The sequence below is a fragment of the Numenius arquata genome, chromosome 10 (genome assembly GCF_964106895.1).
Source record: "Numenius arquata chromosome 10, bNumArq3.hap1.1, whole genome shotgun sequence".
Taxonomy (NCBI): domain Eukaryota; kingdom Metazoa; phylum Chordata; class Aves; order Charadriiformes; family Scolopacidae; genus Numenius; species Numenius arquata.
This window is the reverse complement of record NC_133585.1, coordinates 12364261-12381236: the sequence shown is the minus strand read 5'-3', so window position 1 is coordinate 12381236 and position 16976 is coordinate 12364261. Positions and strand designations below refer to the sequence as shown.

General features: G+C 47.1%; 1 protein-coding gene across 1 annotated transcript; it reads left to right on the top strand.

Annotated features, from left to right (window-relative positions):
- Positions 1 to 4496: 4496 nt before the first annotated feature.
- ADIRF (adipogenesis regulatory factor) lies at positions 4497 to 7689 on the top strand. The gene is made up of 3 exons (XM_074155197.1): positions 4497 to 4557; positions 6214 to 6276; positions 7583 to 7689. The coding sequence occupies exons 1-3, from the start codon at positions 4497 to 4499 to the stop codon at positions 7687 to 7689; spliced, it is 231 nt and encodes a 76-aa protein (XP_074011298.1).
- The last annotated feature ends 9287 nt before the right edge of the window (positions 7690 to 16976 follow it).

Sequence of the window (16976 nt, the reverse complement as noted above, 5' to 3'; positions counted from 1 at the left end):
TTCTCCCAGAAAAAATATTTCTGTATTTAAAATGAAGGGCTAATTTAGCTTAATTGGAACAGCTTTAGTTTGATCCCTTAAATGACTAACCTATGACTTATGATAATAATATCTTTTTCTCAGCAAGAAATTCTATTTTTTAATGTAAACATCACATCCCTTCCATGCTAATACCAGGCGCTTTTAGCAGCTGTGATGTTGAGTGCTGCTCACTTCATTAACTTCAGGAACGCTCTGTGTAAAACTTTTCAGCCCAGGCACATCATTGCGTTTACCTTCCTGATGGAAACCATACCCATCTATAAAATGCAACCCTGGTGAAATTATAACTAAACAAAACCCAAATAAATTTTAACGCTTCCCATTTAATTAACCTCATTTGCCCATTTTCATGTGTAAAACATGAGCTGTAGCTCTGATCAATTACTTCTCACCTTCATCGGGTGTTCACGTTACTGCTATGTGAGAGGGTGCTCAAAGATGCTGTAGAAGAGGAGGGAAAGGAAAGGAAACCAGAACAATTTCTAATTTCCCTACAGTGCCTTAGGTTTAACTCGGAGCTATTTGGGCTGCATGTTTGGAGTTGCCAACTAGTTCCAGAGCCGTGGGTCGTGGAGCCCTTCTAGCACTTAGGGAATCGGTTTTGGCTTTTTAAGAAAGTGTATAATATGGAGAAAAAGCCCGTGGAATCAGGCACGGGCTAAAGGTGTCGGTGAGACAAGTCACCCACTGAAGGTGAGTGGACAGTGCTGCTCGGGGTGGTGACACTTTTTCATGTCTTGGTTCTGGCCAAGCAATGTCAGTGATGTGCCCCAGTGTTACCAGGTGGAGTAACTGTTGGAATAGCCTGAAATTTCAGAGGCACCTTGCCGTGTGGCTCTGCCTGCACAGCGTGGTACCTACCCCAACTGGCGTTAACCGGGAGTTCTGTCTGCAGTCTCAGCAAATACCGAGAGCTGAATGGAGCAAAAGTCCAAACTAACTTTCCACCTGTAGGTGGTTTGATTTGACCTTCGAACACACCAAAAGATGCAATCAAAGACCAGGAAACCCATTCAAAAAGAAGCAACGCATGGGAGGATCAGGAGTAGAAACCATAGATGTACTGAGACGCTAGAACTTTGGGTGGTACTGTGGAGACATCAGAAGACAAGGAGCACACAGGCTGTAGTGTTTTGGCATTTAGCTTTCAAAATACTTTATAATCTCCTGCCCCACCCCTATCTTCTCTTGTCATGAGACAACATGGTTGGGAACTGACAATGGCGAAATGAACAATCCCACAATACTTGCCAGCCAGGTCCATCAAGTGATGGTTATATCCTCTCTGATGGTGGTGACGGACTATTGGAAAGCATACAAAAGAGTAAAAGCAAAGACTGGGATTCATGAGGAGGAACAGTTCTTGAATAAGCTCGTTTTTTCACCCAGATGTTCAGGATAGTGAAGACATGGTATTTCAGAAGACCACACATTTGAAAGCTGGCTTTCTGGAAAACGTAGCCACTCATTTCCCAGGGACACCACAAGTGCGTTGAACTCTGGCTGAAGTCACAGGAAAGGCTGATGCCCAGGTAGGGCATCCAGGTCATCACGAGCTCAGACTCTTCCCATGATACTTGTAGGAGGTCCATAGAAGCCCATCATGAATACCTAGTGTCAGGAGGTAGACACAGTGAAATGTAAGTCAGATGACCTGTGGCTTGGACCAGGACAGCAATGAACTCAAAGCCATGTGGTTATTTCGCTTAGTTGATTGATCTAAAATTAGAAACAAGTTACTATTTTGCTTTTACTATTCCTTAAACAGTCTGTCTCAGGAAAAGCTTTCAACAATTTCTCTTGTGATATTATTCTCTTTAGAGGCCAAGAGAAGGTTAAATTCTTTTGAGAAATTGTTTTTTACAAAATCCAGGAATAGATCCTATCCACATTAGTAGTTTCAATATTCATAACAGAACAAAATGAAAACTCAGGGATAAATTGCTCTAAATTTCTGAGCAGATGAAATTCAAATCCTCATTTTGCTCAGGTCAATCATCCTTTTTATATCTGAGCATTCTAATCTATATTTAACATCAGTTCAAAATGCTTCATGTTAGCTTGAAAAAAGTAATGTTAACTCACAAAGTGAATGAAGATGATGCAATACATTCCTTTAATTTTCTGATGTGGTTTCATAACTCTGCGAGCCACCTGATGCACAGACCATTTGTCCCTTCATATGGGATAAATACGTACTATATCAAAGGTCCCTTTTCCCTCTACTCTGGGCTGCATTATAACGATCACGCCATGTCAGTTTGCTGGCCAAATGTAATTTGCTTTCTTTGCCCTTTTTTTTTTTTTTTTTTTGCTTGGAATCAGGATAATGGTATTAATGCTAAGGATAAGATTACATTAGATGGAGTCACGCTGCTATGCTGACAGTGGTATAGGTTTTACTCATGAATTCGTGGTACTTAACATTTTGAGCAGGAGGTAAAGCAAGCAGTGGCACAGATCAGACACCCGTATTGAGTCCAAAGTGCCAAACAAAGTTTTCCACTTGGAAGAATTAGTATCTGGAGCTGGGGTAATCAAGGCAGGCATCAGAGCAGAACTAGGGAGCAATATTTACCTGAATTGTCTCTAAAATATTGCTATAACGCGGTGCATGTTTAATGCTCAGTGTAAGTGTGCATCAGTTTTAAATGTTCTCCCAAACTCCTGTCCTCCCTTTCAGGCTGAGTACTCCAGCCAGCATCAGCGGGGCCCTTGAGCTGAAAATCCAGCCGCAGAGAAGAGCTGGGAGGGCAGCTGGAAGGTATTTGCCGCTGGAGCCTGGGCACATCCTCTCTCGAGCAGTGACAAGGTGCCTGGTGGGTGCTGGAGAACCTCCTCCTTGCTCTCATAAACACTCCGCACAAAGTTAATCGAGGCAGCAGCGATCTGGCCAAGGGGGCTGAGAACTGCTGAAATCCACCTGTTTGTTATGGCTTTGTTGTTGCTAGGTTCTTGGGTCTGGGCAAGGAAGATAAGTAGGTCTATGTTAGTGGTTTTGTCCAAAAAATGCCAGAGCTCCAGAATATTGGGTGTCTTTTATCTGAGTATTTGCAAATCCAAATAAGAAAAGCGTTCCAAAGAAGAAATCAGCAAGGAATTGAAAAAGATACCTGATGTGAATATATAATTAAAATGCTAATTGCCCTGTCGAGGGGGAAAGAGAATTGCTGTTTGAAATAATAAATGAGCGGTGCCAGTGGTGCAAAAGCTGAAAAGAGCTCTCTGAAACGACGGCCTGAACAGGAGCCGCAGAGGAATGCATTTAACCTTGTTTTCTGCTGCCCTTCCTCACTTGAGTACTAATGAAGTACTAAACTTATGAGCACTGTCACTTCCCACCCCAGTTTATTCGCAGCGTCTTGTTCTCAAGCCCATTTCTCAACTAAGAAGCTTTCCTCAGGAAGATGAATATGGGTCTGAGTGTGAACATCTGAACCGAGGTGCTTTGTACCCTGGAAAATGGCGTTGAGGAATCCGAGCCCCTCAAAGCCAGTGAGCCCTTTTGCCCCCGACTCTGCCCATAATTTATTTGTACAAAGATTCTTCGTACTGACCATTGGTGGCAGAAAACATAAATTGTAAAGGCTAATGGAAACCTGTGAAATGCCAGAGGTTAAAGCCAGGAACTTTTATTAATGTAGTGATTCTAGGTAAGGAAATAATTTTAAATATTTCTATAGTAACAAAACCGGAAATACAAAGCCACACTTGGAAAAGGTGCTTTTTCTAACTTGGCTTCTTTTTATCCTTTCCCTTGAGAATTACTAGTGCTGGCCACTGGTTCCCTGCCTGACCCAGGCCTTCAGTGACGCTGGGCTTTTGCAATCCAACTTGAGCAGGAAACTGGAAAGATGACCAGATTTGCAGTTTCTTATAAAAATACATGTAAATGACAACTCTCCCCATCTTACAGTATCCCACCTGACAAGAAAAGGGGATTGTGATTAAAAGTGCTAAAAACTGAAAGAATTTTGGGCTGGTTTCTGTTCTCAGGAGGTTCATCTTAGGGGATGAAGGAAGGAGGAAGAAGCCAGCCCGGCTCAGAAGCCATGCCCAGGCACCACCTCAGTAGTTTTCCAGCACCCTTTACAAAAGTCAGTTCAGTGGTTTTTCTCTGTCTGTTATGGTGGAACAGGTTTTCTTGTGGTTTTGATTTAAAAAAAAACAAAACTTATAAACAAAGACAGTGTGATGAAGCAGAAATCTCTGCCCGGGCACACCCTCTCACTGGGGAGGGTAAATAAATGGCATTTCTGTGTGTATTTTCAGCTCTCATTCCTCACATTCAAACTCCACCCATTGTACCAATCATCCCCAAAACTATCAGCAGGTCTCCTGGCACACATATAAAACCGGGACAGGTCAGGGCACCTCTCACATAGTGGGCTATACATCGCCTGGTGCTTAATTTTATTGAAGCTGAGGAGCTTTAACAGGTGTCAGAAGCCACGATGTCGGGTAAAAGCCTCCAGGGACTGAAGGAACAGGCTGAAGGTGCAGCAAAAGATGCTGGTAAGTTTAAATATCATTGTATAGTTGTGGGGGGGCTTGGCTTCTGCTTTTGCTTACAGAAACCACAATCTGTAGTTACAGTACTAGCTCCATCAGTGCTAGAAAGACATACCTTTTCCTTTTCTTTCAATTCCTGGGGCCAAGTTTTGGCCATCATCTGGAGAAGGCCCCAGGCTGGCCACAGCTCTTGGCTTGGCATGGACAACCACCTCCACCCACCCACAGCTCCCTCAGCGGCTGCTGAGCATCGTCCAACCCTTATCGCTCTCCAAACTTAGTGTTTTTAGAGCAGTGATGCCTGTCTTGGTAGCAATAACCTTTTGTATCTAGCATTTACATTGCTCAGGGTTGTCCTTTCTCATGTTCTGCAGAGGTTTTTAAACTGCTCTCCTTTCAGGAAGTTGGGCTTAACCTTTGATTAATGTTTGCTACTTGGCCTGAGTATCAGTGCCTTCTGGTAATAACTGTATTGATTGCCGTGGACTGTTTGTAATAAGTAGTACATAAGTTTGTAATAAGTATGTTTCTGTTGTATTCTTCCCCAGCAGTGATCACCAGACTTTGCAGGGTTTAAAAAAAAATCTCTGCACGCATTTCCATCATAGCTATGCCCATGTTGTAGGGCCAAGGTCCGTGTTATTATTAGCGCTGTGCATTGGAAACCAACTTTTCAATGCAAAATATAATAGCTTTGCCTTTAAATGAAAAATTCCAACGTGTGCAGCTTATGCTAGCATTTTATAGCATATTCCTTACAGTGTTTGCATGCAGCTCATTCTAGCAAGTTATAATTTGTATCAGTCCTAGATTCTGATCCTGCAAATGCATTGTTTAATAGCTGAAATATGTGAGTAAGCGCACTGACTTCTTTGGAGTTACAGTAAGAGTCCATACACCTGGGAACAAATGTATGGTAGACCCAGAAACACGACAGTACGTCTTTCTGAAAAACAAAATAGTCCTTGCTACATCCTGAATATAGCCATGCCATTGAGGGGTCACTTCTTCTAGCAAAAGCGATAGGATGGCTTTCGCTCTTTCATAAACTATCAGACATCTTACAATTAACGGCATCTCACTTTTTTAGCGGTTTATAGTCTGGAGTTGATCTGTTATGTTTCTAGCTTCTGCTCCTCTTCTTCCTCTAGTTATACCTTATTTGTAAATTCTCCCTTTTCCTATCCTGCTCTGTTTAATGTGTTTGCTTCCATTTTGGAGAAGGCACTACTCCCAAATAGCCTGCAAAGAAAATGCACGCTAAATGGCCAAGCTTCTCCAAGCAGAACACGCTAGAAAAATCAATAAAAGCAAGCGTGGTGTAAATTAAGCAACTTGCAGCTAAATGTCATCATTCCAACTCACTGCTAATCTTTGCTTCTTTATCACATTTTATCTTCTCGTCTGTCACCCATTTGCTCAGCTGACCGCAGGGAATAGGTGAAGGCTAATCTCATAGCAAACTGCTCTGGCAACACGTGTGGTTCCGGGGGTGCCCAGAGCAAAGCACACAGCCTCCGCCTGCTCCGTACCAGCCTTATCTCTGGCCAGGGGCATAACCTTCTGCGGACATGCAGGAAAGCCGATTGACATAGGGAATTCCTATAAGCTAAGTGTGAACAGCTGGAAATGAATTTATTTCTTTTTCCTTAATTACAGCAAACACGTTGGGACAGGCTACTCAGGATGCAGTCAACCAAATTACAGACGCAAGCCAGAAAGGTAGGAGAAATGAGGTGCAAATCAAGAAGCCATGGGGCAGCTCAACACAAGCCAGCGGCGGGCAGTGCTCCTTCCCCCTCTGTCCTGCGGGAGGGCTTAGCCTGAAAGTCCTTGGTTTCAGTGACAATTTTTAGCCTTTTACAAATCTCATGGGAAAGGATTTTAGGATCTGTTGCTTAGTAGCTCCGTATGTTTACTGGCCAATGTACCATGGCAGCTGACACCCCCATCGCCACCAAGTCTCGTGCATGGCATGCAGATTTGGGCTTCATTGTAGAAAACTTGCAGGAACAGTGCGGATAGAACTTTGCTCTTCTTTCTTGAGGACTGAGTAGCCCTGTTATCCACCTCACCTCCCCAGCCCAGAGGCCAGGGGTCTGTCCAGGTCCAGCTCCCGGCCAGTCCCCAGCGCCTGCTGAGGCAGCAGCTGGGGTCGAACATTAATGGTCCCGCAGATGGAAAGGTGCCATCAGGAAAGTGCTGGTGTCTCATTTCTGAGGATTGGAAAGAAGTTAAACTAAAAACTAAGCTTAGTTCTCACTTCATTTTAATAATTTTCTAAGAATGAGGGGAGAACTAGCAACTTGAAGGTCTAAAATGTCTAATGAAAGCCAAAATGCATTGACAATATCTCCTTGGAGCAGATACCCTCTACAGCTCCATTATGTGACGAGAAGGAAGTGCTTGGGCACTTGTTGACATTAGATGGGGAGGCAGCAAAATTGGCAAAATATAGCCAAGATCCCAGAGAAAAGAGAGAGGCTTTGCCCCATTTGTCAGGATCTCCTCTCCTGGTGAGCCCCTGCTGTGGTTTCCCATCCCAGCCAATGTCAGGTCCCACACAGGAGTGACCCTGTGCCCACGGCTGAGCACAGGTCTCACCGGCAGTGCTGAGCAGAAGGGAATAGAGGGGAAAGCATCCTTCACCTTCCCCAGCACTTGATATGATCACCTTTCCCAAACACCCCAGTATTCACAGCACTTCTTACCCCAAAGCACCCTCCTCCGTCAGGCAGGCCACACGTACACCAAAATCCATCTATTCCAGATTTGTCCCATCGTTCACCTCATACTGCTTCAGCTCAGCACCCAAAACTTCAGAGTGACCACTCCAATTTAGCAATGCCTTACAGCCCATCCTAAATGTATCCTGCCAAACCCAACTATAGCCGGCTGTGGAGAACTTTCTTTTTTAACTATATATCCCTATATTTTTATAGCCTAATCATTTTCACACTTCCCCCTTCCATATTATACCATGTTGTATTTTTCCAGCTTTTTGCTTATCTTTTTCCCTCTCTTGCAGCTATTGACAAGGCTTCCAAGACGGCGCAAGATGGGGTAGAGAAAGCAACCGGACAAGCTGCAGAAGCATTGTCCGGCCTTGGGAAAAAATGCGGATTTAAGAAATGATGCTAATTTAAGCAAGAAGTATTGCATATAAAAATATATCTCTTTGGTCTGCAATTCCCTACTGCTTTGTGTGGAAAAAAAAAAAAGCTATTTAAGATCTGGATAATTTCTCTGTCTCCAAATACAAAATTTTAAGGCAGAAGACACCCTCCCCATCCTTCCTATAGGAAAAATACATCTTTTGGCACATCTTGAAACATCTGTTCACAATCTTCAACACGGCTCATAAGGCTTCAGCAATGCTATTGCCCTGCTCTTACAACAGCGCTATGATTATTGCCACATTTGCTGAGTATATTTCCAAAGCCAGTGAAGCAGTTCATGCTCCAGGACACCAGAACATTCGTGTGATGAAACCGTGTTTCCTTCCAGTAAACAAAAGCTAATCTGGGGTTATATTTCATGTCAGCTGTTCGTTTGTTCCCATTTGCTGTATTTTCAGATTAAGATAAATAAAAGGTATTGTAAGATTTCCACCACCCGGCAGTACATCACCTTTTTAGGTACTCTTGTTATTTTTTTTGAGCTTTCGGAGAAGCATTGCATAATGTCTTGTAAATCTCCTTTCCTTTTTGATTCAACACCCAGTGAGGTCAGTGACCATCCTGTAAGGGAGGTGAGTACTCAACCGTTCGGCAGGTTGGCAGACAGACGTAGGGAAACCAACAGCCCCGCGCCGCAGAGGAGCCCTGAGGTCTCTGCGAGTGAATGGGAGTTTTGCTGCCCACCCTCGCATCCTTTCTCTCGTATGTCGGCTGCCAGCCTAGATTTCTTGTCATCCACAACGCATCTCCTGTTAAATCTCACGGGGTGTGTGTGTGGGGGGGTGTGTGTGTGTGGAAATCGGACGCTTTATCCCAATGCACCCTTGCAGCGCTAACGCTGATAACAACCTGGTAGCAGGGATGTGCGAGGCGGCACCACGGGGGGCTCGGTGCATCTCTCTAATCACACCTGAGCTGCAGCCCCAGAGCAGCCCTTCCCGGCAGCCCCGGACAGGCTGCACGGCGGCTACCCGCTGCCAGAGGCGGTGGTGCTCAGGGATGGAGGTGGCGAGAGAGAGGCAAGTGGGCAATCTTCTCGCCTAGGAGATGGAAATATTTATTTTAGATTGCTGCTTGCTGGGCAATCGGAGGCTGCTGCAGCCAGACAGGATGCCCACTTAGTGCTGCCTCTGTCAACACAAGGCACTAATACCCACTTATTCACAGTAAGTGCTCTTGCCTTGGCCTCTGGGTCGTTCTCATTGCTAGGCAATATTTTCTTTCTTTTCTCTCTTTCATTTTTTTTTCTTTTTTTTCTCCTGGTTTGAAGCCTTACCAGCCTGATTTCAGTAAGAAGCTAATCCTGGTCCCACTAAAGAAAACCAAAGAATAACCAAAAGCATCTGGGTTTAATTAAATAGGGCAATCCAGGCCAGCTTGAGATACCGCTGGCTCTCACCTGTTGACAAAAGAGCCATGGTTGACCAGAGGGTTTTGCAAGCCGAGCTTTGGGAATGCAGTCCTAGGAGAGACTGAGTCACCGCTGAACCCAAAGACCTGCAATCTGCACAAGGATGGCATGGGCTGAAAAGCCTTTAGAGGACCCTATAAGTAATAGACCATCTGTGAGTAAACATAGTCCTGGGCTGTGCACAGAGTGTCCCAATGCAATGTCCCCTGTCATTTAAAGCTTTAAAAGCCTAAATATTTACCCAAGTACAGGCTCACAGAAAAAGCGTTAGACTATTGCACTCTCAGTTACTGGGCAACCCTCAATAGTACTTAATTATTTAGTACTTTCCATGGTTACCTCCCTGATGGTGAAATCTTCAGAGAATAAGCCCTTTAAGTTTGGTGTTTCAGACACCAGTGCTGTGTTTGTGGGTGATAGTGGTCCATACACCGCTCTCCATCACACCTTTTTTTTTCTGCAAGCCATTCCCTAGTTCATATTACAAAAAAAAAATAAATAAATAAACAGTTGTGGGGTTTTTGCCGGTAAAACCTGTTATCTCCTTACATGACTGGTTCTATTCCTGCTGCTTTAGATGTGAGGAACATAGCCCTGACTCCTGGTGTGTGGTTTTTATGTTTCTTTATTGCAATCACAGAGGACATCTTCAGCGTAACTACACCAGTTGTAGCTGCTCCGGCCCAGTGTTGGCAGCAGCACTGGTAGGGGCTGGACTGGCTGGCTGGAGGGACCACTGGAGGTCATCCACTGGATCAAGAGGGAGGAAGCACCTTCCTCCATGTGGCCAAGGAGTACTAGGAGACAGGTCCTGACTCCTGCTCCCCTGTGCAAGGATGCCCTTGCTACTTCTGCATGGATCCAGAAGCCTGGTGAGAGGATTTCACATCTCTTTTGTCCTGAGGGTGGATGCTGTGCCACAGGCACCCATGAGTCTGAGTCACTTGCTGGCAACTGGTTCTAGGTCTAAACTTTAGAGCTTTGCTCCACAAACAAGGTCACTGCCTTATTCACAGTGCTCTTTGGCCTTAGAGTATTTGGGGCTGTTCCTGCCTCGTGCATCGCACAGGGAGCTGTGTCCCAACCCAGGACCGTACCTTCCCATCCCACCTGAAAGCTCCAAGTGTTGTGTAAAAGCAAACCAGGCATCCTTAAAGCTCCTACCAGCTCATGTGCCATCAGCCCTAGAGACACGTGAAGTTACCCAACACCTGAGTTCTCAAATTTCCTAAAATTTGCTTCTGGGTGTGCCCGCAGCTGCCTGAGCCATGAAATGCTGAGCGAAGAGGACTCATATGCCCAGCGCGAGCACCACCTGCCCCGTGCCCCAGTCAACGTGCTGGAGACCTTCCTGGGAGGTGGGACATCTCCCTTTCACATCTCAGGGGCATAGGTTTTATCAGAATGCTCAAAATCCATCTTCAGCTCCTTTCTTTGCCCAAGAAAGCACGAATCCTCATCTCAGGTGAATGCTTTGATTAATGGTCTATGGATTATCAACCAATCCAGCTTTTCTGAAACCTGTCCTTGCAGCCGTAGTTTCCCATCATGTGACAAAATGCAAAGGTGATTTTTTTTTTCTAATTCCCTGCCAGCTCTACCCCAGCCCGGTGCCGCTTTCCAGGTTCCCGAGCAGTTTCCAGCCCCGGGACCCAGCTCACCTCCCTGCCAGCACCGCAGGGCTCCAGACCAGGCTGGGCTCCATGAGGGTTCACGTGAGCCATTTTCACTTTGCTCACAAGCCCTGCCTTAACAGATGCTTCTCCTGCTTTGTGTCAGCCCCTCAGCTGCTGCCGGTACCGCAGCAGTACACATGGACACCCCCCCACACACAAGTGATGCTTGTTTAGTTCCCCTTTTGCCTTCAGATAGGAAATTATCAGGAATTTCATGCAAACAACTCCGTTTTATAAGTAGCTACTTCTTCCCATTTAGTAACGGTTCACATATATATTTTTTTATTCCTTTCTTTGCAACTCCCAGACCCAGTCCAGGCAACCGGGAGCACCCTTTGAACATTTCTAGCCCTGGTGGTTAATTTTAGAAGCTGGGAGAGCAGAGCCTATGTAAAAGCTGGACAGCAGAGTGCACAACTGCTGAGCACTTTCTCACTGCTCTTCTGTTGGCCTTGGCATGAGCAGCCCCCCAGGACCTGCCCGCACCAGCTCAAGCTTCCCGCAGGTCCCGCTCTCACGCCTGGTGGCTTTAGCTGCCGGTTCTCATGCCTAACGTAGGCAGCATTTATGAAATACAGCCTCCTTTCTCAGTTAGGACTAACCCTCTGCCTTTTTATCTCTCTTCCCAAGTCACCCTTTTTGCGGTTAATCAGGTTCTCACCCCATGTCCCCGACCCCAGACCCCACAGGCTCCTCTTGGCCCTCTGTGGACTGGGGGGCTGCTGCAGAGGGCTTTCCTGGCCCTGGGGCTGAGTGAAGGGACAGGGACAGGACACAGGCAGGACATGGGTGACTGCTGCAGGAGGCCAGCGGGTGCCAGGAAGGAGCTGTAGCCAAGGCCATGCCAGGGCTCACGGAGCAGGAGCGGAGGAATGGCTCGCTGCTTCCTGAGGACCCCATGGAGAAACCGCTCACCATGAGAGGGGGCAGCACGTCTGCAGAAAGAAACTCGCCTTCCTAAATAGACATGGAGTTGGATAAGCTGCTGCTGCGTTGGATGCTGTTCTCCGTAAGCCGCTGGTACGTGCTGGGGGTGAAGCAGCCACGCTGGCTGCACCCTCTGGCTGCGTTATGCCATCACATCATGATCCAAAAAATACCAGATGCCTCCCTGCCATCCTCCAGCCCCTGTCCTTCCCGAAGGGCGGCAGCAGCAAACGGCAGGAATGGGGCAGGTGACTCGGGGCGCCTCGGCAGGCCGGGTGTCACGGCTGGAAATATTTGACACGGACACGTCCACTCTCTGCACCGTTCCCCTCATGCTCCCAGGCAACCGCGACTGCTGGGTTAACGATGTTGGAGGGCATATCCCAGTCGCTCCCTGGAGTCTCCGGACATGAACGGATCTATTGTCTGTGATGTTGTCCGGCTTCTTTTTGGAGCTGCCAGCACTGTCTGCTCCCAGAGCCCGTGGCGGCAGCGAGTTCACTGGGGTTTGCTACCCACGGGACAAAAACAACCTTCCTTTCGTGTTTTAAATTCCTCTCCTACCAACTGCTCAGATTGAAACCTTCACTTGAAATCTTGCAAGGTTTGGCACCTAAGGGCCCTGCTGCAGCCAAGGACGGCCTGGGGCGGAGGAGCCCGTCCCCAAATCCCACCTGCACCTGGGCCAGGGCTGCCCAGCTGTGCTGGGGAGGCTATAAAGGGGCTGTGGGAGGGGGCCTGGGGAGCTCCTGGCTGCAGACATGGTGGGCAGGTAGGAGTGAGATGTATCTGGGCACTTTGCGGGGAGATGGGATGTTGGTGGCACATTGCGTGGGTGGCGTGGTTGCTGTGATGTGGTTGCTGTGGCTTTGCCCCCGGCGCTGTGACTTGTGCTCCCACCCTGTGTGGGGAGGCTGAGGTAGCCCTGGGCGGTGGGGCTCAGCCGGGCTGGGGTTTGGGTGCCCCGCACCTTGTGGCAAAGGATGCTGGGTTTTGTCTCTGTTCCCAAGCTCTGTGTGTTTGCCCGTGCTGGCTGGCGGCTGCGCTTAGGGCACGTATCTGCTTGTGCCTTGGCAGCTTTAATCCCTGTTTTTGTAAGCTGTGCTGGCATCGCTGGCTCTGAGCAGCAGTCCTGGGCACGGGGAGGGGTGCGAGCTGCAGGGACCTGTCAGTGTGTGGAGATGAGCCCTGCTGAGGCCCCGCTCTCGTTAGCCCCAGTGCACTAATGAGCAAAGTTCACTGGGATGTGTCACTGTGCTGGGGGTGGCTGAGGGAGGAGAGGAGAAGCAGCAGCAGGTAGTGCTGTGGAAAGCCATGGTGCTGTGTTCCCCCACTGCCTGTGCGGTGTGATGTTGGGGGATGCGGTTGCTGAGACTTGTGCTGATGGATGGCACAGGCCGTGGCACTGAATGCAATCAAATGTTGGTTTAAATGTGTATGTGGTGAAAATCCTGGTGCCTGCAGAGAACTGCACCTCTTCACTGGTCCTCTATGGTGTTAGTCCATGTGCAGTAACAGAAAATAGGTCCTTTTCTTATTTGAAAACTGTGGTGTGTTTTAATGCTGTATGTTTACTCCTGTGAGGCAAACACCACCTTCACCTCTTTGTAGGGAATGTTGTAATGGCACGTACTCTCTCTAGCATTACAATTCAATATGTACCTGCAGTGCGTTGGTGTAACATAATTAGGATTGTATCTGTAATTTTATTTCTATACTCGCATTCATTGGGAATTCAAAGCACCCGTGCTGGTGCCGTACCCATCTGCTCTCGTGGAAGTTGCTCATGAGCTAGTGATGATGTGGCTTTTGAAAAAAAAAAAGAGTTGTATTTGCAGTACCGGAGCGTGGGAGAGAAGGCACTGTCCTTCACTTCGCAGTTAGGATAGGGTGCAGAGGGGTATTTCTAATGCCGCTTTGCAATGTAAACAGTCACCTCGCCAAATACACCAGCCCATTGCTGACTCTGAGCCTCGCTGTCTTCACACATCTCTCTCTGCCAGTAACTGGAGCAACAGCCAGCCAGGACTAGGAAACTGCTGTTTCCTGCAAGCAAGGCCAGCCGTGGGTAATGGAGGATGTTACGGGGAACAATGGGTGCATTTTACAGCTCTGCTGCTGTGCAATGAATTTCCACGGGTCAAATGCTGCTCTGAGTTATCTGAAATATTTCAGGGGTTTTTTTCTGCATTGTAGGTCAGCTCTGAACTTTGTCAACACCCCTTGACTTGACGTCAAGGAAGACATTAATTTAAAACCAAAATTATTACTTTCCTTTTGGCTTATTTTGGTAGAATTTGTTTTTTGGGTATGGTGAGTAATCCTTTCCCTGCAGTCACAAGATCAATGATGTGAAGAAGCCCTTCCCCATCCCCAGAAACCCCTCCACATCATATTTAACTGACATAAAGTAAAACTTTGTGGTGAATAAGAAACTGCAATGGTTGGAATAAAAGAGAACTTTTGCTGTAATGCTGGAAGGGACGTTGCAGAGGAACTGTTGTTCATGAAGTGACATGTCTGGGATTAGGAGAGGCATTCCTGGCCTGGGGAACAAGGTGGCAGCTCAACTTTTTGTAGAGTGTTTAACTATTAGAAAACAACCCTACCTGTATTTTTTTGTGCTGTTTTGGTGAAATGGCTGGACAAGCCCTTGGCAGAAGCAGCTCTTCACCTGCCTGCTCAGGTGGAGAGAGCCTGGTGTTGGGGCTCAGTGCTGCCCAGCCCTGGGTTCGGGCAGAGGCTGTGCCCCGGGGCTGCACTGGGTCCTGCTGGAGTCTGCTGTGGGGACGCAAGGGAAGGGCCCAAACATCCTCTCTTCACTCTCCTGAGCCAGGCATTGGAAGCAAGGGGTTAAAGTATTAATTATGACACACCACAAAACTATTAGCTTCGTCTAACACAACAAAGATTTCACCAGATACTTTAAAAAGCAGGGTTAGCTCCTCCCATTTCTTTTTATAACCATGAATTTTAAGTCCCACTGGGGAGAGGGAAAAAAAAAAAAAAAAATGTGGGCAAAAATAATCTGAAACTGGATGCTTTTCTATGTAAGGTTTTGAAATGTCGAAGTTGATTTAAGCGATTCTTCAGCGGAGTGTTTTGCGATGCAGTGTTTTCCTGCCCAGTTCATGCCGGGCTGTGCCCGCCTGCGTCCCCCCCCGCGGCACCGGCTGGGGAGCCTTTGGTGGGGGCAGCTGCGGCACGCGGGCTGTTTACCAGCTCCTCAACATGGAAAAACAAAGCGCTCGTTCCCGGGCCATGGAAAACTTCTGCCGATTAATCCACGCCCTCTCTCTGGGGAGGAAAACATAATAAACACTAATGTCTCTTCACCCTTTTATGCCTCGTATATTAATCACCCGACAAGGGCTCATGGCTTTCCCTGTTCCAGTTTGCATTTGCCCTGTAACTACTGGGAGGAGTCCTGCTTTGTCTATAAAAAGCTGCACTTTGCCAAACATTGTAACAGAACCCAATTTAGAGATTCGGTCACCCATCCTCTGCGGGGAGAGAGGACCGAGCACAGCCATGTTTGGGATTGGGAAGAAGCTTGCCGAGGAAGCCACGCAACAAGCTGAAAGCGCCGCACAGGTGGCAGGTAAATACAAATCCCTGCTTTCCCTCCTCCCGTGCCTTAGGTGTTAAAGCATGTGCCCAGCTCCCACCCCTGCAGCTGGGGGCAAATCTCTCTCTTAGGCATGAGCTCTATAGATGCTGTCCTCAAGGGCACGGTCAGAATGTCCTGTCATCTCCAAACCCTCTAATGCCATAGAAAGTGAAGGACTGATATTAACTACTGGTTTCCCACAAATTCACCCACCCTGGCTTTCACTGTGTGGGTGTCTAGATGATGCACTGAGGAGAGGGCAGTGGGAAGCCGAGAGAGGAGGCAAGGCTGCTTATTTAGGGCTTTGCTTCCTAACATGAGCAGCCATGACAAATACGAGTTTCGCAGCAGTGTGGTGGATTAGCTTCCTGAAGCTGCGAGGTCTTTGATCCGCTCAGTGCTGCACAGATACATGCAGTTAAGTCGGCTCTGCCGTATCGCAGCCGCTCACCCTGCCGAAAGCATGAGCGGTGGTGTGGGGGCTGAAGGCACCGGAGTCAAGGTTACTCCTACAGAGAGGCTAGCTGAATCGGCCCCGAATTTAAATAGTGCGCCGCTTAAAACTTCACCAACAATGGCTCATCTAACACAAACAGAGATCCGCACTGGTGCGATTCCTGAAATGCTTGTGCTTAGTGTATATGACATGAGCAGTGGAGACTGTTTCATGTCTCTTTACGTGACATTTAGGTAAACAGATATTTTGTCTGTGACTTCAACTGCAGCAGAAATATTACTTGCAGGTAGTATGCCCAATGAAGCAAGTGGAAAGCCTGCTTCTTACTTACCCTCTACCCTGGGTTCAGTTTGCTAGGAAGATGAAAGATACCTAATCCCAGACCCACTGCCCCCTTTGCCAAAGCTGATTCTTAAATCAACTATTTTTATACTGAAGTATGAAGAGAAACACCAGCATATGGGCAAGTGGAGGGTAACCATCATTTTTTTTTTTGTTTTCAAATGAAGAGTTCTTCATTTCGCTTTTGCTGTACAGCAGCTCTAGAAGTGCGTATTTCTTGGAGGTTTTTTGATGTTCCTAATGTTTTTTTTTTTTTTTTTAACATTGGAGACATTATCTGTGGCTTCCTATGCAAGAAGACTGATGTGGATGCTTTAAAAGTGGTATTTGTCATCTTGAAGGAGTTGAGTATTAATGTTCAGCTGATTGGACTAAGTGTTTAGGGAGTCAAACTCTAAGAGCAAAGTTTTTTAAAAAGGAGCAGCCATCCTTCCCCTTCTATGCCAAGCACTTGAAGCTGAACCAGTTCTTCAGACACCAGCAGCGTCTGAGAGGTCTGGAGTTCAGGCCCTTTGCCTGAACCCTACACCTCTTCCCAGCAAGTCTTGTGTAACAGCACAGCTCTTCCAGCTGGAGTTGGAACCTGGAACACCACCAGGAGCTCCCAGGCATTGGCCTGACTTTGGCCACTTACTTCTGTGCCATCAGCACATACCTTGATGACAGGCAGTAAATACATGGCGTGTGATGCTGAACTCCAGTTGCATCAGTGTCAGTACCGCACCCACCCCTGGGAGGACTACAGATAGAGGTACCTTCCAAATCCCCATTTAAATGAAAACAAAGAGGGTTTTATGCTACTGTCCAACTGGTGGCTGTA